Below are 25,593 nucleotides of genomic sequence, written 5' to 3'. Positions count from 1 at the left end.
CCCACAGGAAGTTAGTTCCTGTTTCAGGTAGCACTACAGGTAGTGAGTGAGGTGTTGGGCGTTAGCTTATCGTCGACGGCTTTTTTAAAAAACAAAGAACAAGAGTAAGTTTAAACTCGGTTTCTTTGGATAATTTGATTCAGTTCCTCGCCAGCTTTAAGTGGACAGGTGAGTAGAGTCATGAAAAAAAGTATCTTTACTTTAGAAGAGACTATTATTGTCATTAGTATGCTTGTTGTGCTTGAGCTTATTGTTAAGGAAGTCTTCTCTGACTGGAAAGTGAAGTGACAGAGTAACAACAGAATATTTTTTGGGAAATATTTGGCCTAGGGTATGTGGTAAGAGTTGACAGTGTTGGCAGCCTATAATGTACTTAATAATACTCATTAAATCAAAATGTAACTCATAGGAGTGTCTCCTAACAAAGAGAAACTACTAATAGTTGGTGAAGTATTCTGTAAGGAAACATATTTGGAAGGAGTCTCCAGTTTCAGTGCTTTGTAACAGTCAAAACTAATGCTATAACTTAATACAACTCAATTTTATTTGTATAGCGCTTTTAACATTGTCACAAAGCACCTTTAGAGAAATAAATACATTCAGGATATACATTGTAAGTGTATGAATTTATCCCTAATGAGCAAGCCAGAGGTGATAGTGGCAAGGAAAAACTCCCTGAGACGATACGAGGAAGAAACCTTGAGAGGAACCAGACTCAAAAGAGAACCCAATCTCATCTGGGTGACAACAGATAGTGCTTTTATAAATACATCCCTTCTATAACCATGTACTACATGGACAAATAGTGCAATTCTATAATCAGGAAATTGATTACAGTTTTCATATGAAGTCTATTTTGTGGAATCTGTCCACTGTCCTCTGATGGAGACCTGAGTGCAAAACTGCTCGCGGCAACCACAGCCCCAAAGCCACCACAGAAATCGCGGTCTCAAGCCATCAGCAATCCCAGTGATCTTCAGGCCGTCCGTATTGGGCCACCCCCAGCAGCACTGAGCGATCTCCAACCAATGAAAACTCCAACCAGAAGTAGGGCATTAGGATGGATCAGGCAGGTCCGGAGAGCAGAAGGGGTCAGGATCACTGGTGTCTCAGGAGTAGCGTGTGTAGCTTGAGAGAGAGAGAGGGAGAGATTGTTAGGCATGCTTTTTGTCCCGTAATGGTTAACGACAATATTCTTTTAAGATTTCTGCAACAGCAAAGTCTTCAGGACAGAGGACGTTGCACATTGCTGTTTCTCTGTAACAATTAATTTTTTTTTTGTCTTATTACTTTCAAGAGAGACAAACATGTGAGACTGGTGGGGGAAAGACTGTTTATAACTGATATAACATAAACGATAGCAGGAACTTGTTTTTGTGGACGTTCCACAACATTAATCGTAACTAAAAAAGTAATCACTGGCACATACCATTAGTGGAATATAATCAACTTGGTATTGGCCATCACTGATTATTTTCCTGTAACAGAATGACCTGTTGTGTTTTATTCCTTACAAAAGCTAGTAAAAGAATTAATGAAATAATGTTGGAATTTTTTTTTGTAACATCCAAGAAGCTACCAAGAGAAAATTCACTGCAATTTAATTAACTAATTATTACATTTAATCATTTATTTAATAAGCTGAGTAAGGAATAAAACACTACAGGGCATGCTGATTCAAATGACAGGTTTATATTAATGTTCTAATACATTATTTTTTCTATAGTAACAGCTTATTCACTGGCATTTGTGGAAAAGCAACACGTAATCTGTGTTTAAGAGTAAATGGCTTTGTCTTGTAAATCAAAATGTATTATTACAAAGCGAGGTTTGTATGACCTTGACGTATTTTTTTGAGTCAGAGGAGAAGAAAAAAAAAAACTGTTCTGACAATCCTAGAATTCACAGTCAGAGCTATTGGGTTCGAATTGGCCGGAAAGTCCAAATACCACATCGCCCTCCAGAACAAATATTTCCCCACTCCTTAAAGTAGTACAGCCAAAGACCCACCTCACCTTTCCAGTATGACTTAACACTTAACACAGAGCTGCAAGTATCCAAACAGAGAAGTCTTTTTATTGTATCGATCTAGCTAACGAGGAAGGCTGGTTGGTTAGCTAGCAGACTCGCCACTGACAATAAAAAAAAAATGACCTAGAACACAGCACAACGTTTAGCAGTAGACAGAGTTTATCAGTCCACATATTTACCTAACCTTACCATATATGACACATAATTAAATTGTAGGTAACCTAAGAAAGCTGACGGACATCCATGGCAGAGCGTGCGTATGATATCATTAGAGGCAGGCATTTCACAAATAATTTACATAACCTGGTTTAGATTTTCATTCCAATTTAATCTACAGTGCCTCCGGTGGCTTTGCTCTTTCCCTTATGTAGAGCAAGCCGCGAACACAAAGTGCAAAAAACGTGTCCAACAGTCCACACTTCAGTTTTCAGCTGTTTTAGTAACTTAAGGGTAGTAACAGCTTTTATAATTCAGTACATCTCACTACTGAATTTCTCAGTGTGAAAACTACTCACTCTAGTATTAAAGGTCTAATTTAAAAAAAAAAATTAGAAAAAAAAAACAACTCACGTTTTTGAGTTTTTAGAGCTACGTTTTATAAAATATAACAGATTTTGAAGAGAACTGAGAAAGAAAAATGGTACTTTTAATGGTTCATTTCTAATTTTCCCTCACATCTGTTCACACAGCTGCTAAACATGTAAAGAGGTTTTGTATGCCTCTTTTCATAAATGCTGTTATGCTAACAATAAGATAAATAAAATGAGATAAATCTCCACTTCAAATCAGTTAGAGTCAGTGAGACTAAATAAACACTTAAAAATGATTAACAGCCCAAATGAACATGATGTTCTCCATCTTTCAGACAGTGTCAGGATGAAGGCAGAGGGGTCGATGGCCAATAGGCCAGATAACACCGCGTTCACACAGCAGCGACTTCCTGCCTGGCAGCCCATTCTTTCCGCTGGCATCGTCATCCCCGGCTTCACTCTCATCGGCCTGGCCTTTATCGGCATCGGAGTGGCTCTCTTTGTCACCTCGCAGAACATTAAAGTACTGGAGGTAGGACAGAATACAGCAGCTGAACGTCTGGATGTGCTTTTCAAAAAATTGAATGTATACAATTTTCCACTTCCCTCAAATGTAGTTAGAAAGCTAAAAAACATCTTTAATTTAAAATATCAAATTTAAGGTGTTTAATTTATATCTGTGCTGTCAGACTGCTGCTGCCACCATCCATATATCCATATATATTCTTATACATTTTTTTAATCTCTTCATATATCTATAGTTTTTATGTATATATTTTTCTTTATATTTAATATTTTTCTATAAATTCTTATTTTACGTCGGAATAGTTGTATAAAGCATTTCACTGCAAGTCGTACTGTGCATGGTTATGCATGTGACAAATAAAATTTGAATTTGAATTTAAAATCACCATGCACTCACCAGCTTTGAAGAATGTCAAAATCTGTTTGTAAAACGAGCATGCACAAATTCCAGTATTCTTATTCACCGGTTTCATTCTTGCAATCAATCTCTATCTGTTGGAGTGCGGATATTTGAGTGTAATATTTTAATAACCTGAAAAAAGCTTGATTTGTGGTTAAATAATCAATTGCAATATCAGCATCATCAGTAATTATAGCACGTATAGTATGTACAGTAATGTTGATAACAATTGCACATTGTCATTGGCAACCTCATACTAAAATATAGTGTAACATGTAATTTGTGCAGAAATGGATCTTTATCAGCTTATTAGTTAGCTTATCAGTCCTTTAGTTGAGTAACAGGAGCATTTGCATGCCAGCGGCACCACAAAGCGCTGGCCTGAATGTGCAGTCTTTGACAGGCGAACAACAAGCCCAGGCCATTCAAAGATTCTTGGATATCGTTTTTTTTGGATTATTATATCATTTTATCTCAAAAGTAAAACATGCTATGCCACAGCCATCTGTGACCAGGAGCCAAGGGAGCAAACTTGGCCGTGCTGTACTCTCTCTTCCATGTCGATCACAGTGACAGTAGCCAGTCATGGTTGTCGCTGAGCTCATGTATGCAGAAGAGGGCAAATAGCGCTTTCCTTCGAGTGTGTTACGCTGCCCTGTGACACAGCAAGAGGAGCAGTTTGAAAAGTTGTGGTTGGCTGGCTTCACATCAGCTATTTTGATCATTTTGGTAGTCCGTTTTGTTTTTCAGCATTTTTGCTTATACGAAATAAGGATTTGTTTATTTGTCGTTCATGTACTCTGGCCTTAGACAGCTTCATAAAACAAACCAAAAAACAGCACACCCTGCTATAACTGTCTTTTTACTTCTTTCCTGGGATCTTGGACAACTCTTATTCCTTGTGTCCTTGTGTGCTGGGGTGGGAAATGGCGTTATTACAATTTGCAAATTACCACTTTCAAGGCACCATGAATGAGCGTAAGAGTCCTGGGATGAGCACAGGTCAGTCATTATGATGACAGCAGCAGCTTTTAAGTACATGTCTTCAGTATCCAGGTGAAATTGTACACTAAATTGTGTAAACTAACTTCTTTGGGAAGTGAGTTTATAAGCAACTAAAGGCTATAAGGTTCCCTTTCTTAGTTAACTACGTTAAACTCATAGTTGCAGTGCAACATACAGTTCTGACACCAAATATATTCTGGCTGGCTAATTGTATAAATGTCATTGTGGTTGAACTATTCCTTTAACCTTTTATTGTGGAACAGAGAGATTACACAGGCAATTCGGACGATTCTTCCTGTACCCAGTGCATCGACCCTGCTAAAATAAACTGCGTATGTGAGGTCAAATTCTCCTTCAGTGAGCTTTTTGAGGTACGATCATTTTCACTCAGCTTTCGTCTTTTTGTGACAAGTCTAAACATTGATGTTGAATGACGAAATAAACTTCCTGTTTTCAGGGTCCTGTCTTCTTCTACTATGGCCTGTCTAATTATTATCAGAACTACAGATCATACGGCGTGTCTGTAGACCCCAACCAACTGGTGGGAGACACAAAGTACTTTCTGGTATAGTCTTGCCTTATGCATCTTTTCTAATTGTTAATTATTCAATATTTATTTCAGTCTATTTAATTTGATTTTTTTTTTTATTTGATTTTTTTTTTTTTATAAACCTCTACAGTCTCCAGACAGCACCTGCTCTCCCTATCAGAATGATTCCAGCGGGACGCCTGTTGTTCCCTGTGGATCCATAGCAAACAGCATGTTCAATGGTACTTATTACAATGCTCCTGACACCTATTCAATCTGATATCCAAACAAAGTTGGAAGAAAGACCATGCCTAAGAAGACTAATGCCTCCTAGCTAATATATTCTTTTTTTCACTCACATGCATATGTTGATGTTAAACACCAATCATCCGTAAAAACACCAAGCACGTTCAGTGCAGAGATGATTTTACGTTTAGCATTTAGTGATGCTCACAAAAGGTGAAGCTCACAAAGAAGTAAAAAATACTAAATGGTGAAAGAGCGTGCTTCGTACACTAAATCTTTCAGTAATGCAGCTCAGCCATAGCAGCACATCAGCTACTAGACACACACCAACTCTTCCTCCTGTTATAGGGTGCCATTTCTTTTGTCCTAATTGAATAGCTAGTCTTATTTGTCTTAATCATGGGTTTGTTTTGGATTCGTTTCTTTCAAGTCATTAATATGAAACCAATTTCACAACATTAGCATTAAGTTTGTATGCGTGATTGAAGTAAAGTGAGTCGCCATGTACATAAATGTACACGAACTCGGGAGGATACGAAAGATTTTCCGATCATTTTCCTGAGTACTATGTTTCTTCTTACGAATAAATTAGTTTGTATCCAGGTTGGTAAATTAGTTTTTTGCCTCGTAGCTCCAAAAGCTGTTGAAACCAGAATAATTCATTAAAGGCTTTCACATATCTTGTAATAAATGAGCCTTTGCCCCTGTTCTTTAAACACGCATCCATTTAATGACTTCGTCTTTTCTGAAAAGACTCCTTTAAGCTATACCAGACTGTCAATGGGCAGAAGACGCTGGTTCCATTTGACAGGAAAGGAATTGCATGGTGGACGGATTACAACATCAAATACAGGAATCCTACTCCTGTCAACGGCTCCTTCGCTAAGGCTTTCACAGGTATTTATCCAAGTCTCTTTCTCACATTATAACATTTAATGTGAATGATCATTATGCACTGAATAAGCTGACTGAGTGCGCTAACCATTCCAGTCAGAGTGTACTACATAAAGTAGTAGTTTGTAGTAGATGATTGCTATTCAAATATTTAGTGTTTTTTTGTGTAAATACTATATGTAAAAGATAACACCCAACAACAAAGTAGGTTGAAGCTGGTGTTTCTTCCGCCAAGCTTATTTTCTCCAGTGTCTCCAGTGTCAGTGCTTTGTAACAGTCAGAGATTTTTCACCATGGGAGTGTCTTCCGGACAGAAGAGTGCGCAGTTTCTCGGTGACATGACAAGCTGTGTTTTTGTGTTTGAATCCCTTTAAGAGAAGGGGGAAAAAAACTAGGCTGGTGAGAGAACACTTTATATCTGCTATCACGAAAGCTACAAAACAGGAGCTATCTTGTTTCGTGGACATTCCACAACATTAAATGTAGCAGTAAATGGATAAAAAGTATGCTGAATCATTTTTTAATAAAATAGACTTTGAATTGTTGTGGTTTTAGATGAATAAATCCCCTCAGGACATGCTGTTATAGGATTATATTCAATTTCGGGGTGGCAACAGTAATTCCGCTTCATTTTACGCCACATCACAAGAGACAGGGACAAAATTAACACCTATTGGAGATTTTGGACTGACATTTTAGATAGCTCTCTCCATCGAAATAGCAATTGAGGGGATATCTTTTGGAAGAATGGTGTTCATCTCTACAGTACTGCCCGAGGTCACTTGATGTTCATTTTTCCTTTAATTTGTCACCCGTTTGTATATAATGCAGCAAGCACCGAACTGTTACATGTAAGAAAAAGCTGTGATTGCCTAATAGATGAAAGCTTCTCTTTTGTTTTTCAGGTACAACAAAGCCCGTAAACTGGCCAAAGCCAGTGTACGAGCTGGACCCAAATGACCAGGCCAATAACGGCTTCCTGAACCAGGACTTTCTGGTGTGGATGAGGCGTGCAGCACTTCCTAACTTCAGGAAGTTGTACGGGCGAATCACAGGAGGAGCTTATGCAGATGGCTTGCCTGCTGGAAACTATACCTTAGAGATCAACTACAGTATCCTTCTATCAGCTGCGATTAACACACCTAGCCCTGCCAGTTAGTGTAATTGTGTGTGTGTGTGTGTGTGTGTGTGTGTGTGTGGATGGACATCCACACATGGATTTGTGAAAAAGATCTTTCCATTTGCAAATTCTCTACAGTCCAGTTACAATAGATTATTCATACCAGTGTTGTACCAGTTTATTAATAACCATTTTCTTCTAGAATTTTCATCTTTTATTTGCATACAACTTCTATCTAGGGAAGGTGGAACCCTTTCAGCTACAAATGCACACAGACAGGTTTGTCTGCTTGGGTGTAACCATAGAACTGAAGGAAGAAAGAGGGCAACATGGGTGGAAAGAGAAAGAGTATGGAAGGATCAAGTCTGAGTGTGTTTGCTCACTTACACTTTCCTCTGTGTTTTTCCATTTTCATTGCATTGGTGAATGTGAAAAAGTTTTTTTTTTTCTTCTTTTTTTTTTTTTTTTTTTTAATAATCATTGCCACATCGAGTAACATGATCACATTCACAGGCATTTTAACATTTTTGAAAGAATCATTTGTTGTTGTTGTTGTTTTTTTTTTATCAGTAGTTTGTGCTGGTCGTGTGTGTATTGGAGATTTTAGAAGGAAGCATTTCTATGAGGTTGGATCCTTAACCTACAATCCAGACTACCCTGTACGGAGCTTTGACGGCAAAAAGACAGTGGTGTTCACCAATGTTTCCTGGATGGGAGGAAAGAATCAGTTCCTGGGCATTGCCTACCTTGTGATAGGTTCTCTCTGCATTGTCATGGCAGTAGTCATGCTCATCGTTTACGCAAAATACAAGTTTCCAGACGACGATAGTGCATAATGCGATTGTACTTACGCTTGTAGTATGAAAATTGTGAATTTGTCACCTTTAGTTTTATTTTTTTAGTCCTCAGAACGTCCCAGTTAGATCACAGGTTTTGCTATAACTGTTGTAACATTTTTCAGGTTTGAATCTGAAACGGAGTAAGAAGCTGGACCAAGAGCATACAGCATATACTTTACAGTACTCATGATAAATAAGATTGATCAGTTGAATTAAAGGTGAAGAAATATTTGTTTTATCCAGGATTTAAGGAAAAATCCACCCTTGCATAATAGTCTTTATAATTAACATGTCAACGACGTACAAGATTCCGAGTTGGCTTTTTTTTTTTTTTTTTGGGTTTAAACTTCTTTCATGAACATATTGCTCTATTGTCACTATTTTCACTACATTACCAACAATGCCATTTGACTACCTGCTGATAGTGGTACCAGTAGGAATTCATTTCTACCTAATGAAAGCGATGCAGCAGCGCTTGAGCTCTCTAGTCTGTCCAGCTCTCTCACCTCCTCATCTACACACTCTGCTCAAAGAGATCAGCTTCGCTGATGCGCCATTGCGCTGGTTATCTCGTGGATAACCACCTAGCCAAGCCGAGTTTCTCATTACAACTGCGTTGTGTAACTACGTCCTTCAGGAACTTTGAGTCTAATATTTGCTGTCTCTAGTACTTATACGTAAACAGCAAAACCTGAGCATTATCACTTACTATACGGATATCTGAGATTGTTTAAATTATTTCTCCTATTAAACGCCATTGTAACTGTCCTAGTAATGTGATGTGCCTCCCACAGGTGACCTCAGCATGTCACGACCTCTAGCTTCTCAGAGGAATAACGAAAATACAGCACCGACCAGCAAATTAACACAAGAGTCACTAAGCACATCACATATATTTCAATAGGAACATATTTAATGTGTGTCAGGGTGGAATTTTCCTTGAAAGGCTACACTGACTCAGAAGGTAGACACAAATACAGACCCCTTGGTCTTACAAAATACACTGATGACACTGATGACTGATGACATTTAATGTTAAACTTTTGCTGTCCTCAAACTAAAGAAGTTTTAAAAGGAATCATGAGACTCTTAATGCTGCTGCTCAGTAATTTTTTTTCCATCCTCTTCACTCTGTTTGTATTTGTGTTCAGAAAGATGAGTAGCACTCTTAGGCTCTGGTGTTTCTCAGGGGATGTTTGAAAGTTAATTCATCTCCTTTACAGCCATAGTTGAAAGCCACCACACTGTTTTTTATATCTCTGTGTTTATTTAATTATAGCTAAACGGTCATCTTCTAACTTTACTCCACATATGAGGATTTGGGACTCTGTTACTAAGCAATTGCAATTTAAGTATTGAGCTTTAAAATGAGTAGGTTTGCTTTTCTGACTTTATCAAGCCATATTTAACAATAATTTAATAATGATCTGAAACGCATCATTTAACTGTATTATTCGAAATAGTCCTAATTTAAGAGTAATTAATTATACCTATTATATGCCTTTTGTATTATTGGACTTTTCTCAGAGAAACTTTTTACCTCCGTGTTCGAAACTTCTCTCTTTTGTAAAATCAGATAGTAGTTGGTGAGGACTTTTCAGGGACTGCTGCACTTTTTTTTTTTTTATATATATATTGTTGTCTCAGGGTGTGTAAATACAGGGTAAATTTAATATTTTTGTAAAAAAAAAATTGCTGTGTTGTAACTGTGTTGGAAAAGCCAAGTTTATGCCAGTGTAACACAACAGTGCCTTACTTGTATTCATGCCAACCAGTGACTTCCGGATAAAGTTAAAGGTGCACTATGTGAGAATTTGTGTATTTAAAAGTTTTATATTGTTGTGATGATGAGCAAAGAATCACTGCATTTAACCCTCTTTATTAAACATCTTTCTGTGAATTGCAGCTTTAAAGTCAACATGTAGGTGTTGACTCAAGTTCTATTCAACACCATGATCCCATCTCAATACTCTATTCAACAGGCCCTCATCGATTTGCCCAAATGCCATCTTAAAGGTCATTTCATTACTCTATTAGCTGAAGTGAAGTTTGTTAGATGACTCATTGAAGGGAAGTGGGATCAATTCATCATAGATGTAGACATCACGGGAACGCAGAACTCAGCCGGAAATCATTCCATTCTGATGCAACTTCATTGCTGGATCTGAAAAAAGAAAAAAAAAAAGGGGGCAGACAAAGCTGTTTGTAAGTGAATTCACAAAATGTTCGTTATGCTCACGCTTCTCAAAAATGCAACGAATTAAAATCAGCTCTTGTTCAGCAAGTGGCCACTTGTGTGGTGTAGGTGTTCAAGAAGTGAGGGCACGTGTATGAGGCATGTTCAAAAGAGTATTGAAACGGGTACGATAGAAAAGGCTGTAATGTTTGTTTGGGTGTGGTATACAAAAATTGATCTTTTGAATGGACTTCTTTCAACAAATATTTAAATGTTCTGAATGATTTGTTAAAGAGTCTGCTATGTTACTGCTAGTGCCATGTCAGATAAAGGACGTCTTCCAGTTTAAAACAAAATGTATATATTTAGTAGAACTACAATTTTGAGACATGACATTGCCTTGTTATTTAGGAATAAACAATTTGAAATCTGAATTTGTCCTGTAAATAGTGGTTATTTTCAGTTATTTGTACTTTATATGTGTACACTGTAGAAAAGCAATCACACCAGGAGGAAAATGTTAAATCCAATATACAGATGATATTGCTTTTTATTTGTGACATGAGGACAGCTGCTACACTGAAACGTAAAAAAACTCTTGCTTTATCACTTTACCTCTTCACAGTAGAAACCAAAAGCAGTGTATTGCTTTTATAAGGTTTAAGTGCTGATCTCATCATAAGTCAATCTGAGACTTCCTTTCATTACATTTCACATTCATCAGTGCGTTGCAGTAGTGCTACACTGAAATGCAATCATTGTCCAATCACAAACCTATAAAGGACTACCCACATCGAGGATTGCCCTTTATAGGCTCATTATTCCTCCTACTGCATTCAAGCTGTTCATAATTACTAAAAATATAATAACAGTTTTAATGTAAGTAAAAATACTTATCACTCACAGGAAGACCTATGGAGAGATTGCTTTCTTTTTTTTCTGCAGCTCTCTCAGTTGTTTTTTCCTTGACACTCCTTCTAATATTCATAAGACAGACCCCTAATGTTTATTTGCTTGGTAATAGAGTTCTCAAAAAAAGTCTTGTTACATTAATGTAATGAGAATGATGACTCAGCAGAAATGTGTTTATTTCTTATTTAATTATTATTTAATGTAATGAAACCACAAGGTAAATCAAATGGGTGGAGTCCTAGTGACCTGTTTTCTCAATGCTGTCATGAAAGCTGTGCTGTGACTACAAGAAGTTGGCAGAGCAATTGAAGAATTGCCAAAAAAAAAACCCTAATATTTAATTAATAATTTATTAATTCATTTAATTGTTTAATTAAGAGTTTATGAAGAGCTTTGAAGGGTTTTATGTCTTGCATAAGAGGTGGGATAGCTCATTTTTCAGTCTCTTTTCCTTCATAATTTTGAGCTGCCTTACATAGCAAATGTATTTAAGGCCTTTTCACTAACATGTCCATAACACATAATCAGCAGTGACTGAGAAGGCGCTTGTGAAATAAAATAGCAAGTGTAACAAACATTAACAAGATGGATTACTTTCTAGATTAAACTAAGCAAAGACTGTCTAGTCCGGAATGAGATTCTAAATTTATTTACGCAATAATATTTTTTAAATATTTGATTGGTTATATATAAGGCAAGATTTGGTTATAGTGGGCTGGGGCAGACAAAATCCTGTTTTATATACGGCGTTATATCATTAGAGTGCCACTGAGGCATCAACAGACTTCAAAAATTAACAAAAATCATTATTATTTTTTAATATTTCTAATATTAGCCATTATTCAGTAAAAATGCTAAGTTTGGAACCATGTGTTGCTTTCAACATCTTGACAACATATTTTTTTCATTTAATATTCTTTATAGCTCTAATCTTAGCAACAGAGTTGAGTTCTTGAGCAGGACGAAGTCAAGCAATGCTGACAATATTTGAAAAATATGGCAAATAGTTGAGGGAACATATATTTCTCTTGGCCATATCCTGTTAGAAAGGGTCTTTATGATGAAACTTCCTGTTTGTCTTGTGACTTACTGGTTTTAGTCTTGCTTTAACTGTGTAAAGGGGTTTCAGGTTGCTGTTACTGAACCCTCATATTGTGAGAAATGTATAATTATTATTATTTAAAATAAGTTAATAGTGCAAATGAATATGAGACATATCACAAGTTGACCATCCAAAAAAAAAAAAAAAAAAAAAAATTTAAAACTTTATTTTTATTATTAAAAGAATGATTGTCAACAAGGTCGGACAAGAGAAATCCGTTTTTTTTTTTTTAATTAAAACCACTATTTTTGTTATTTTATCTGGAATTTGTAATAGGACAATTACACTTAATACAACTTTTCAATTTTTAATACAACTTTTAATACAACTTTTTAATTCTGTGCATGTATTTTTGAAAACATAGTGGGGGAAAAGGTCCTGTACTGGCAGAATGTCCCATAAGTTTTATTACTGTTTCAAATTTACACGGCTAATGTGTATTAATTTTACTTTACATGCATATTTATAAATGTAATTTTAGTGGGACACAAAGGCCACCCCAATCCCCCGTATATTAATTCCCCTAACCATGAAAACAACACACGTCCGCCGCCATTTTAGTTTATCTACTCTGAAGCGCCACTTAGCGTTTATTAACGAAACGAACTGTTTTTATCGCGAGAGCAGTGTCCCAACGCGGAAAACGTCACTTCCGGTTGCTCGTAGTGTTGTCGTCGGAGAGGAGAAAGGACACAACCAAACCGTCCATTTTCACCAGATTCTAAGTGTACATGGGCGATTCAAAGCGACATTAGCGTTTGACTAGATCGTAAAGAGTGGTGTTTTGGAGCACACAGAGAGGTAAGAGCACTGCTGGTGTAGTAAGCGGGTAAAATCCGTCAGTCAGACAGACAGTCCGCGGCTCTTTCTCCCCTCAGCGGCCTGTGATGCTGCAGCGCGTTAGCATTTCTCCCTGTTAGCTACAGCATCTGTGCTGCTAAACAAGCTGACCTAATAAGCTAGTGTCAAAATAAACAAATAAAATAAACGTTTACTTAACGACTAAAGCATACTTTTAACAAAAACATGCGCAGTGTAACTCAGTGTAGTGAGGTTTCTTCAGGAAACTTGTTAATCCCCGGGTTAGAGGCCTGTCTTTGAGGCGCGCTGGTTATTTCTCAAAATGGCTCACGAGTAAATTACTCAAATTAATCATTCTTTAGGTATTAATTATCATTTAAGTCGCGTTTGCTGGTTATGGATAAAGAAAACGTCTAGCTGTTGGGAAGTATTGTCAAAAGAAATGTTATTAAACGGATTTGGCGCGCTGATTGGTCCGTCACAGTGTCACTAACTCTCTTCAGGGGAAAGTAGTTCATACGCTCAAAGTCGCAACAGATGACGTAAGAGACTAATTTGCATATTGGCTAATGCTGCCTTCACCGTAAATACGAGTTTCCCACTAGGAAGTCGCACATGCATTACACCTCAAGTCGTAATTCAGACTGGGAAACTCGGAGATCATTTTGATACCCGAGTTACTGAGATGGGAGGATCCTAAACTTTGAACATGGCAGAGCAGAGAACAGTTTCTGTACTGAATAACAGGTTTTGTTCATTTTTTTTCTAAATGCAGCTAATTGTTAGCGCTTGCTGTTTTGGTCCTCTTTATTTGTGTACTATATCAGCAACCATTCTTATGCATGTTGTACATTTTTTACACCGTGGAAATAGCTTGTATTTGACCAAAATCTCATTATTGTCAGCAGTCTAGCTAACTGAGTAATGTGTTAAAGGTGTCGAAATAAAAGTAAAAGAAAAAAAATGTATGAATAAACCTAGTCCATGTTTCATATTCTTTCCAACAACAACAACAACGCTTGTGAACACACCATACTCGGCATTACCACTTCAGAAGTGGGAAGTAGGTTCATTCTGATAGCACATGAAGGCAGTATAAATCCTCATGATTATTTCAGTATCTAAGTGTGTTACATGAAGAAGGAAAGTTTTTAAGAATACGACAGAATTAATTAGGGGTATAAACCTCAGGGTTTTTCATGATATGATATGATTTCTGAAACAATTCGTAAGGCAACAATTTATTTGATTTAGTAGCCTCCGATGGATATCTGACTAACTTTTGATGAAATTCTTTTTCACAAAAGAATGCATTAGCCGGTATGTTTATATAAGTGGAATGTGTGTTTTGCAGAAATGAATTTCTATCCATTTCTATCTGAAGCACAGACAATAAAAAACATACATATGAAGCAGTGGTAGCAAGTCGACAGGAAGGAAATGGTTATGTGTGGAATTACTCCCTTTTACTTGTAAATATAGTCAGGAAGAGAGGTTTAATACGAAGAGCAAAGACGTGCATGAGCGGAACAAACAGTGGTGATCACTGATTGGTTGTTAGGAAACTGGTGGCTAGTCGGGCGAACCTGCAGTCTCGATTCATATAACACTCGTACACCTTTGAGACCACCCTGATCTCTCTTTGTGGTAGTCATTATCGTGTTGTTTCTGTGTAAATATAATTCTCAGTTATTTACATAGTGTCTGAAAGCAGTATTGCAAACCCCAGGTGACTGAAGTACACAGATAATATTGGTATCACAAGAAAGCTGAGTCACAGTGACTCAAAATGGGCCAAATTTGGCCCAGAAGACTTTAGGACAGTGCTGTCTTACTGTTTTCCAAACAGGACAGTCTTTGTCAGTGCATTCAAACACAGCAGCCTCCTAAGAAGAATGAATGAGTAGTGATTAAATTTTTCAGTGTCCATGATGCCAGTGTCAGACATTCGACTATCGCAATATTATTGCATTAGAGATGATCGGCATGTCTGCTAGTTTACCAGTTAGTTCTTCATCGTCGTCATTATTAATGTGGCATTTTGCTTCAGTGTGTGTCAGGGACCTTCAGTTTCTTGGTTCTAATGTGAAATGTATGGTGTATACATGTCATATGCATTGAATAGAGTGGCCCTGCATTAACAATGGTTGTTGTTGTTGTTTTTTTTTCTCCAGATGTCGGACGAGTTGGTGAAACAACTGAGCAGCTACAGAGCTCAGCTCCAGCAAGTGGAAGCAGCGCTCTCTACAGACCCAGAAAATGAAGATCTGCTGAAGTTACAGAAAGACCTGCAGGTGAGACTCATAACAGTGTCCATGTCTGTCAGTGTGGTTCGAATGAATAGCAACATCACTGTCACTGTAATCCAAATGAAGAATGACCTCAGATTAGTGACCACAGCACTAAATTCTCAGAAATGGACGGTAGTCCATTTGACCGACTTCAGGGCAAATCACCGGTTTATATTCATGCACTTGTTCTAATGTGTTAGTGTTTCCATAGTAACAACTCACAGGGTTGGCAGAAGATCCACATAATCTAAAGCTAATAAATAAATAGACCAAATATATATATAATGGTTGATATGGTGAAGCTTTATGTAAAAAAAAAAAAAAAAAAAAAAACTGCAACATTTGAAAATAAGAGAAGTGGCATTAATAGAGCTTGTGAAAGTTGATGATAGGGCTGTATTAACTAATGTGATCTTAAGTGAAAGGCATGTTGTTCACACTAACCATGAGCAGTGTGTAGATGTGACCATCCTGGTTTTCAATGAGACTGTGACAATGTCATAAGCTGTCTCAAATCAGTTTTGTTTGTTTGTTATATTATTTGTATACATTTGTGTTTTTCATTTTGTTTTGTGGTTTGAAAATATTTTGGTTACTTTCCCTGGTCTAAGGTGCACATTAGAGTAGAGACAAGACACCAAAAGAGTTTTCTTAATTAACTTTATTTAGCATTTTGATGGATTCATTCTCTCACCTTTTGTTCTCTGGGCTCATGGCTGCAGCATGGTTCCGGGGGTGGGGTTTAAGAGATACGCGGCCTTCCTGTTCCCCATTTTATACTACCCTAAGAGGATTATGGGTAGTGTAGGCTTAGTCTACTTAATGTGTGTGAACAGGGGGGGTCATCATTCATTATTGGTTCATTATATTTACTTTGAATATGGTATATGAAAATGTGTTAGTTAATATAAATTTTGTGTTTGTTTTTGAGTAATATTGATATTAAAATGATTTAAACACATGAATGGACATTTAACACTAAAATGCTTATGTATGTAATTTTTGTTTCCCCTTTGTGTTTATATTGGTTTAAACCATTTGCTATAAAGGGATCCTCTTGCCTGATTGAGGTTTTTTTTTGTTGTTTTGGCTGAAACACCTCCGTGAGGAGGGTCATAGCTGGTGGTTTATTGAGTGTTTATGGTATGATTTTGAGACAATAAATCTCCTGTCGTAATGCAAGCAGTGTCTCCTGCCTTTTCTACGGTCACATACCCACATAATGGTGGCAGCGGTGGGATGTTCCAGAAAGGGGACAGTGCTCTGCTGATCTTTAGGGGTGATGGCACCAAAACGAGCACGTGCTGAGATGCTGGCGCAGCCAGACTCAATCCCAGATGGAGAAGATCTGCAGGGTGCCAGTGGAGGTGCTGTGGTGCACACATCGTGGGAGAAATCATCTACAGATGTTGGGGAGCTGAAGGAAATGTTCCAGAAGTTCCTGGTGGATCAACAAAACAGACAGGTGCGTCAAGAGCAAGAAACTGTACGGCAGGAAACAAGATGGAAGTCCTTGCAACATCAGTTTCAGTTACTTCAAGGGGAAGTGGGTCAGCTGACCTCACGGGGAAATCTGCAGCCTAGGCAAGGCGATGGTGGACTTGCATCTTCTGATGTTTCTCATGGGGGTAGCCCGGACGTATCTTCTGGAGCATCTGATGTAGTCCGACGTCCGAGCACAGGTGGTCCATTGAAGGAGCCAAAGATGCAGAAGCTCTGTGAAATGGACGACATAGAACATTATTTGACTACTTTTGAGAGAATGGCTGTGGCTTGTAAATGGCCTAATGAAGACTGGGCCATACATCTGGTACCCCTTCTCACAGGGAAAGCTCGTGCTGCTTATGTGGCTATGGAGATTACAGAAGCGGATGATTATAGGCGAGTGAAAGAAGCCATATTGAAGAAATATGCCATTAATGCAGAGACCTATAGACAGAGGTTTCGTTTGATTGAAGTGCAAGAAGAAACGCCTAAAGAATTGTATGTCCGGCTGAAGGATTTGTTCTTTAAGTGGGTGGAACCCACAGGAAAGACAGTGCAGGAAATTGCAGAGACTATCATTTTGGAACAGTTTTTAAGAATGTTGTGTCCTGAAATGCAGATCTGGATTAAAGAGCATGATCCATCTTCTGCTGAAGAAGCAGCTCGTCTGGCAGATGTCTTTGTGGCAGCTAGACGGAGGACAGAGCCCTGGAGTTTTGCCCATTGGAAGACTAGGGAGAAGTCTTTCTCTCGTAAGTCAACTTCCCTGTCAGAAGGGGGTAAGAAGATGGGTGAGGGACAACTGAGACAAACTGAAAACTCTAGTTTAGCTACAATTGGGACAATTAAGTGTTACAGGTGTGGCCAATTAGGCCATAAGAAACCAGAGTGTCCAAATTTGACTAAAAAGATGTCCAGTGTTTGCTATGTTCCACATGGGGTAAAACCTGAACCTAAAATTATGCCTGTGCCAAGAGATGTTACAATTCCTGTTAATGTGAATGGGCAGAATGTAGTTGGTTTGGTGGACACAGGTTCCACACAGACGTTAATAGAAACTAATCTGGTATCTGAATGTCTTACAGAGAATGCCTGTCCTGTTGTAGTTAAATGCATCCATGGTGAAGAACAAGTTTATCCAACTGCTGAGGTACAATTGGGGGTTAATGGGCAGTCATATTTAATGAAAGTGGGACTAGCCCCAAAATTGCCATACCCTGTGATTATTGGCCATGATTGTCCTGTTATGTTGAATATGCTGTTCCCTAGTAATGCCTGTAATGTAGTGCTAACACGTGCTAAATCTAAAATGGGTTATGAAGTGAATGAAGAAAACCCTTTGACTGGTCTTCCTTTTTATGATTGTGAATTGCCAACTCCTTCTGTGAAACCTGTTAAGTCTAAGGCAGAAAAGAGAGTAAGTAAGTTTCAGGGAACCGTAATATCTGGTTGTGATAAAGAGTGTTCTAATGATTTAAGTACTGAGTGGCAAATACCAGCTGACATGTGTGAATTGCAAAGATCAGACTCTGAAATTTCTCAAATGTATGCTAAAGTTGCTAAGGAGGCAGAGCAGGGTATAGAGACAGTCTCTTTAAGAGGCCTTACCTTTTGTCTGCATAATAATCTTTTGTATCGTAAGACAAAAAGGGAACAGCAATTGGTTCTTCCTCCAAGTGTACGTCAGACAGTGTTAACCATGGGCCATTCAATACCTTGGGCGGGTCATTTGGGACGATGTAAAATGTATCACAGAATCAGTAAGCATTTTTTCTGGCCAGGTATGACCAAAGATATAGCCCAATTTTGCCAGTCATGTGCAGAGTGCCAGTACACTGCTCTTCGAGGCCCTCCAAAAGCTCCTTTAATGCCTTTGCCTGTGATAACAGTACCCTTTCAACGGTTGGGAATGGATATCGTAGGCCCATTAGAGAGGAGTAAGTCTGGTAACAAATATATGCTTGTTATTTGTGATTACGCTACACGTTTCCCTGAGGTTTTCCCATTGAAGAACATTAAAGCTAAATCTGTAGCGTTCTGTTTGGTTCAGTTCTTTGCTAGAGTGGGGTTTCCCAGAGAAATATTGACTGACAGGGGGTCCAATTTCACCTCCAAGTTGTTGCACCAGGTTTATCAGTTGCTGGGGATAAGGGGTTTGAAAACAACACCTTATCATCCAGAAACTGATGGACTGGTGGAAAGATTTAATCAGACCCTTGTACAGATGCTCCGTAAATTTGTGAGTGAAACTGGGTCTGATTGGGACCAATGGTTACCATATTTGTTATTTGCTTATAGGGAAGTTCCTCAGGCTTCCACAGGCTTTTCTCCATTCCAGCTGATGTATGGTCATGATGTACAAGGCCCTTTGTCTTTGTTGAAGGAATCTTGGGAGCAGAACTCACTAAAATCAAGTAAGACCAATGTTATTGATTATGTTCTGCAAATGAGGAGAAAATTAGAACAGATGACAACTCTAGCAACTAAACACTTACAGGAAGCCCAGAGGAGACAGAAATGTTGGTATGATCAGAAGGCTAGACAGCGGTCTTTTGAAGTAGGACAGCAGGTTCTTGTGATGCTCCCAACTGAGGAGAATAAGCTTCTGGGCAAATGGCAGGGACCATTTGTGGTTACTAAGAAATTAGGGCCTACAACATATGAAATTGCAACGCCAGGTTGTTCACGTTCCCATCGAACCCTGCACATTAATCTTTTAAAGGAGTTTTTTCCACCACCAGAGACTGCAGTGGTAAATCTAATTAGGGTCATTGAAGATGAAGAAGAGGTAGAAGAACAGTATTTACCTGTCACTCCGAATACTTCTCCAGTTAATCTTGATCACTTGTCAGAAGAGCAGAGAGGGCAAATTCAGGAGCTGTTGGATCCAGAATTGTTTAGAGCTACCCCTGGTTGCACTCCTCTTATTCAACATCGTATTGTGTTAAAACCCAATGCCCAGGTCAAAAGAATGAGTTATCGTATTCCTGAACGGATGGTTTCATCTTTTATGAAGGAAGTTAGGTTGATGCAAGAGATGGGTATTGTGGAGCCGTCCCAAAGTGAGTGGTGTAACCCAGTAGTGCTAGTACCCAAAAAGGATGATAGCTTACGTTTTTGTATCGATTTTCGTTACTTAAACTCCATTTCTAAGTTTGACTCATTCCCTATGCCTCGCATTGAGGAACTTATCGAGAAGTTAGGAAAAGCCAAATATATTAGCACGATTGACTTATGTAAGGGGTACTGGCAGGTGCCTTTGGACCCTGAATCCCGTGAACTCACTGCTTTCCGTACTCCTACAAGCCTTATGCATTTCAGAGTACTACCTTTTGGGCTTCATGGAGCGCCCCCTACCTTCCAAAGGTTAATGAATACTATTTTGCAGGACTTAGGAGATTTTACAGGGGCTTACCTTGATGATGTTGTAATTTTCAGTGATTGCTGGGAGACACACCTTCATCATCTTACCACTGTGTTTCAGCGTATCAAAAATGCTGGTTTGACAATCAATCCTGTGAAGTGTTCACTAGCCAAAAGTGAGACTGAATATTTGGGTTATGTTTTAGGTAATGGTGTAATCAAACCCCAGATTCAGAAGATTCATGCCCTCCAGAACTGCCCACTTCCAAGTACAAAAAAACAGGTTCGATCCTTTTTAGGATTAGCTGGTTGGTATAGAAGATTTATACCTCATTTTGCCACTAGGGCAGCTCCTTTAACAGACCTAACACGCAAGTCAGGCCCAAACCAAATTCAGTGGACCGAACAGTCCCGGCAGGCTTTTCAGAATTTGAGGGATGCCCTGGTAACTAATCCTGTTTTATATAGTCCTGATTTTGAGAAAATGTTTGTCCTTCAGACAGATGCTTCTGAAGTAGGATTGGGAGCGGTCTTGAAGCAAGAGCAGGGAGGTGAGTTACATCCTGTGGCTTATTTGAGTCGGAAACTTTACCCTCGAGAAACTAGATATTCTGTCATTGAAAAGGAGTGCTTAGCACTGAAATGGGCCCTGGACTCTCTTAAATATTATTTGTTGGGTCGAGACTTTGTAGTTGAGACAGACCATAGAGCACTTCAATGGATTGACAAAATGAAAGATGTTAATGCTCGTGTGACTCGGTGGAGTTTAGCAATGCAACCTTTCCATTTTACTGTAAGACATCGCCCAGGGTCAGAAAATGTGACTGCTGATTTCCTCTCTCGCTTACCTTGCGAGAGTTTGGAGGAGGGGGAAGATGTGACAATGTCATAAGCTGTCTCAAATCAGTTTTGTTTGTTTGTTATATTATTTGTATACATTTGTGTTTTTCATTTTGTTTTGTGGTTTGAAAATATTTTGGTTACTTTCCCTGGTCTAAGGTGCACATTAGAGTAGAGACAAGACACCAAAAGAGTTTTCTTAATTAACTTTATTTAGCATTTTGATGGATTCATTCTCTCACCTTTTGTTCTCTGGGCTCATGGCTGCAGCATGGTTCCGGGGGTGGGGTTTAAGAGATACGCGGCCTTCCTGTTCCCCATTTTATACTACCCTAAGAGGATTATGGGTAGTGTAGGCTTAGTCTACTTAATGTGTGTGAACAGGGGGGGTCATCATTCATTATTGGTTCATTATATTTACTTTGAATATGGTATATGAAAATGTGTTAGTTAATATAAATTTTGTGTTTGTTTTTGAGTAATATTGATATTAAAATGATTTAAACACATGAATGGACATTTAACACTAAAATGCTTATGTATGTAATTTTTGTTTCCCCTTTGTGTTTATATTGGTTTAAACCATTTGCTATAAAGGGATCCTCTTGCCTGATTGAGGTTTTTTTTTGTTGTTTTGGCTGAAACACCTCCGTGAGGAGGGTCATAGCTGGTGGTTTATTGAGTGTTTATGGTATGATTTTGAGACAATAAATCTCCTGTCGTAATGCAAGCAGTGTCTCCTGCCTTTTCTACGGTCACATACCCACAGAGACAGATGAACTTTGTGCAGTTTTTTTTGCCCCCATTTTCTCCCTAATTTGGCCTTGGCCAGTTCTCACCCACCGGCCAGCTCTAACCATCATACGACAGCCAACATGCGCTTCCTCCGAGACACATGAAGCCAGCCACCTGCGTCTTTTTCGAACTGCGCTGTCTGCCCTCTTCCACATACATGAGCTCACAGATGCACACAGTCGGCTAGTGTCTCTGTGACTGACAGGAGAGAGAGAGTATACCACCCCTCCCACCCAGACAGCACAGCCAGTTTTGCTCTCTTGGATCCCGGCCACGGATGTCTGTGCCATCATCAGCGGTTCATTCGTCACCCTGTCGTCTGACTTTGAACCGTCTTTATCATCTGACTTTGTGAATTGTTATGGAAGGTTTCTTGTGCTGTGTTGATAAGGGGATGTTGAATTCCATGAAGATAGTCTGAGATACCACACTACTCAGGGGTAGACGAGGCATAAAATACTTAGCTCACCGGGCAAGAGGAAGCTCCACTGTGCTGCCCATTCCTGTGTGACTATTGCATAGTTTAACTCAAAATATGTTAGCTACAGACAGAAAAACCAACATCTTTGTCAGTGTCTTAGTACTAAGTGATTTTGTAACCTGCAGAACAGCTTCAATAGGTGTTCATTTGTATTGAGATCTGTTAACAGAAGTCCATGGCACCTGATGCACATACTCATGAAACAGAATCACACATTTGCATGTACAAGGAATTTGTCTTGGTCAACAATCAAACCATTCAATGAGCCCTTTTTCCCCTACAAATGGGGTGGGGTCATCCTGGAAGAGACCACTCCCATCAGGATAGAAATGTAACCACAGGGTAAAGATGTTGTCTTGTTGATTGATTGATTGATTTCCTTCTTCCATTAGGAGGTGATCGAGTTGACAAAAGACTTGTTGACGTCTCAGCCAGCAGAGGGCGTAGCTAGCACCAACAGTTCAGATGCCGCGCCACCGAAACACAGCTGGAAAGTAGGAGATCGTTGCATGGCTATGTGGAGCCAGGATGGACAGTGAGTATCTCGCACACACACGGACACACTTGCACACTCGCATTCATACTTTTGTCAAGAGGGAGGCTGGAAGAAAAGACTGTGAGTATCTACTTCTTTCTTGCTTTCCTTTCTTCTTTCACAGTATGGTGCATTTGGTCTCTCTGCCTTTAGTTTATATGTTATTGAGACTGTGTGTTTAAATGTGTGTTTTGGAATTAATGTGAGTGTGTAGTTTCATATGCCTGTACTCATCTGCTTACAGTGCTTTGTCCTTTGCAGGCAGTACGAAGCAGAGATAGAGGAGATCGACAGCGAGAACGGCACAGCTGCCATCACCTTCACCGGCTATGGCAATGCCGAGGTGGTGCCTCTGCACGCGCTCAAAGCAGCTGAGCAGGCCAAGAGCAGCAAGGAGGAAGGAAGCAGACCCAAGTCCAAGTGAGTGTGTGTCGGTGGTCTGTATAAAGACAATTTCACAGTGTGTTCTGTGTTGTGTTGCAGTATGGTGCTGTTGGTGAGGGTCTTTTTCACATTTTCACATGTTTTTTTTAAAAGCATAATGTTAACAATAAAAATTAGGATGTGATGCCTTTTGAGTCTGGTTCCCCTCAAGGTTTTTTCCTCATGTTGTCTCAAGGAGATTTTTCTTGATACCGCTGTAACTGGCTTGGTCATCTTAGGGATCTAAATGAACTTCTGGATTTCTCTAAAGCTGCTTTCTGACAATGCGTGTTGTTAAAAGCATTATATAAATAAGATAAGGATTTAAATGTCCTGGAATTATTGGTATATTTTACTAAATCCCTTTTGCAAAGGAGACCTGACCAGGAATTCTGGACTATATTTGGTCTTTTTTTTTTTTTTTTATTTTATTCACTTACATTTACTTTATGTACAATTAACCAGCCTGCATGCTGCACAGTATTTCAGTATATATTATTTAAAAAAAGTGAATTAGTTGACAAGTGGTCATGTCAGTAATGGGATGCCTGATTGTGCTCCTCGTGTGTGTGTGTGTGTGTGTGCTCCCAGGAAGGAGCTGCAGGCAGAGCAAAGGGAATACAAGAAGAAAAAGGCACAGAAGAAAGTGCAGAGGATGAAAGAGCTGGAACAAGAGAGAGAGGACCAGAAATCCAAATGGCAGCAGTTCAACAATAAAGCTTATTCAAAGAACAAGAAGGGTCAAGTAAGTAATGAAGGCTTAGAAAGTGTCCGGTTTAACAGATCAGTAATCCTCCCTACATGTTGCACTTCTTTACCATGACTCTGTCTGTCCATCCTCTTTGTTTTTTTTTTTTTTTCTTAGGTAAAACGCAGTATATTCGCCTCTCCGGAGAGCGTGAATGGAAAAGTCGGTGTGGGTACGTGTGGGATTGCAGATAAACCCATGACTCAATATAACGACACGTCCAAATACAACGTGAGGCATCTGATGCCACAGTGAGGTGTTTGTGTCTGCGCTCACCCCCACCCCAAAAGAACAGCTGGTGGAGCATCCGACCTAGTTCTGGACACTGAACGGAACCAGCTATATAATTCCACCATGTTTTTATTTTGGGACTTGGAAAAGATGTTATTTTGAGACGTAAGAAAAAGAAGTAGCCTAGCTGTTTATTGGAATTCATAAGTTATGAGTACGAGACTGCAGCTCCAATGCTTTACAGCTCAAAACTAAACCATAACCTCATATCAACATAACCTCCACTGGAAGACAACCTGAAACTATTGATCCAGCAGCTTGCTCTCAAGAGTAAGCCTGAGATGTGTGAATATATATATAACATACATCATTCAATTGGTTCATATTATTAAGCCAAGGCAACTGGACCTGACGTTTTGCCACTTGTATTGGAGGCTGAATCAGATTCGGCATTTGTTTCTGTAGAATGGTTGTCAGTATATCTAATGGCCTTCATGTACACATAATACACAATAATCTTTAGTTTGGGTGAAAATTGCAACCATACAACTATTCCAGTGGAGATAGGAACTCTGATTTTTAGTATTTAAACTTTTTGATACGCAATAAATGCATTAAGATGCTTCTGGGTGAAGTGAGTTTGAAAATATCTCTTCTGAGATTTTCACTGAATAACCTGAGAGACTGTTTAGTTTATGTGCTTATTGTGTGTCAAAAATATTTTCTAAAATGTCAGAGTCCTATACATCCCTACGTGTGTCACCATTTTGTGGAATGAATTTTCTGTTGTCGGTCTTAATTTTGCTTTAAAGTTTTGTACACCTTTACAAGGAATAAAGATTTTTTTGTATCTGTAGATGAACAATGTGCAGTTTGTAATCAGGGTTATCATCTCAGGTAAACCATAGACATTCATTCTGATTGTGCTGCGTAGCTACTACCTAAATAAGTGTGTTATTTTAATGGATATTAGGACAGCACGATGGCGCAGCATGATGCAATAATGCCAGGTTTGATCCTGAGCTCAGATTATTGCCAGTGTACAGTTTCTTTGCATGTTCTCCCAGTGTCTGCATGGGTTCTACTTACCAAAAAGAACATTCCAGCAGGTGGCTCTAAATTGCCACTTAGGTGTGAATGTGTGTGTATGGTGCCCTGTGATGGACTGTTGTCCCATTCCGGGTGTGTCCTCACCTCACGCTGCGTGTTCCCAGCATAGGCTCCAGATCCACTGAGACCCTGACCAGGATAAAGCAGTTACTGAAGATGAATGAATGAATCTGTGATATCA

At 38.9% G+C, this 25,593-nt stretch overlaps 2 protein-coding genes across 2 annotated transcripts; both read left to right on the top strand.

Moving 5' to 3' along the window:
- Positions 1-2: 2 nt before the first annotated feature.
- Positions 3-9,932, top strand: tmem30b (transmembrane protein 30B). The gene is made up of 8 exons (XM_026926874.3): positions 3-168; positions 2,897-3,093; positions 4,755-4,862; positions 4,949-5,056; positions 5,172-5,262; positions 6,020-6,163; positions 7,066-7,272; positions 7,932-9,932. Exons 2-8 carry the CDS (start codon positions 2,908-2,910, stop codon positions 8,114-8,116), a joined length of 1,029 nt encoding a protein of 342 aa, XP_026782675.1. The 5' UTR covers positions 3-168; positions 2,897-2,907; the 3' UTR covers positions 8,117-9,932.
- A 3,006-nt stretch (positions 9,933-12,938) lies between these two features.
- smndc1 (survival motor neuron domain containing 1) lies at positions 12,939-25,158 on the top strand. Its single transcript, XM_026926889.3, has 6 exons — positions 12,939-13,110; positions 15,285-15,404; positions 22,758-22,900; positions 23,162-23,320; positions 23,915-24,068; positions 24,189-25,158. The coding sequence occupies exons 2-6, from the start codon at positions 15,285-15,287 to the stop codon at positions 24,324-24,326; spliced, it is 714 nt and encodes a 237-aa protein (XP_026782690.1). The 5' UTR covers positions 12,939-13,110; the 3' UTR covers positions 24,327-25,158.
- Positions 25,159-25,593: the final 435 nt, after the last annotated feature.

Source organism: Pangasianodon hypophthalmus, chromosome 10 (assembly GCF_027358585.1).
Source record: "Pangasianodon hypophthalmus isolate fPanHyp1 chromosome 10, fPanHyp1.pri, whole genome shotgun sequence".
Taxonomy (NCBI): domain Eukaryota; kingdom Metazoa; phylum Chordata; class Actinopteri; order Siluriformes; family Pangasiidae; genus Pangasianodon; species Pangasianodon hypophthalmus.
The sequence above is the reverse complement of the archived record's forward strand: the minus strand, read 5'-3'. Positions and strand labels throughout refer to the sequence as shown.

Bases quoted from the DNA above. Each gene is read 5' to 3' on its own strand.
- tmem30b (XM_026926874.3), top strand. From the start codon at position 2,908: ATGAAGGCAGAGGGGTCGATGGCCAATAGGCCAGATAACACCGCGTTC. The intron at 4,863-4,948 runs GTACGATCATTT...TCCTGTTTTCAG, and splicing joins CCTTCAGTGAGCTTTTTGAG to GGTCCTGTCTTCTTCTACTA. The intron at 6,164-7,065 runs GTATTTATCCAA...TTTGTTTTTCAG, and splicing joins CTTCGCTAAGGCTTTCACAG to GTACAACAAAGCCCGTAAAC.
- smndc1 (XM_026926889.3), top strand. From the start codon at position 15,285: ATGTCGGACGAGTTGGTGAAACAACTGAGCAGCTACAGAGCTCAGCTC. The intron at 23,321-23,914 runs GTGAGTGTGTGT...GTGTGCTCCCAG, and splicing joins GGAAGCAGACCCAAGTCCAA to GAAGGAGCTGCAGGCAGAGC. The intron at 24,069-24,188 runs GTAAGTAATGAA...TTTTTTTCTTAG, and splicing joins CAAAGAACAAGAAGGGTCAA to GTAAAACGCAGTATATTCGC.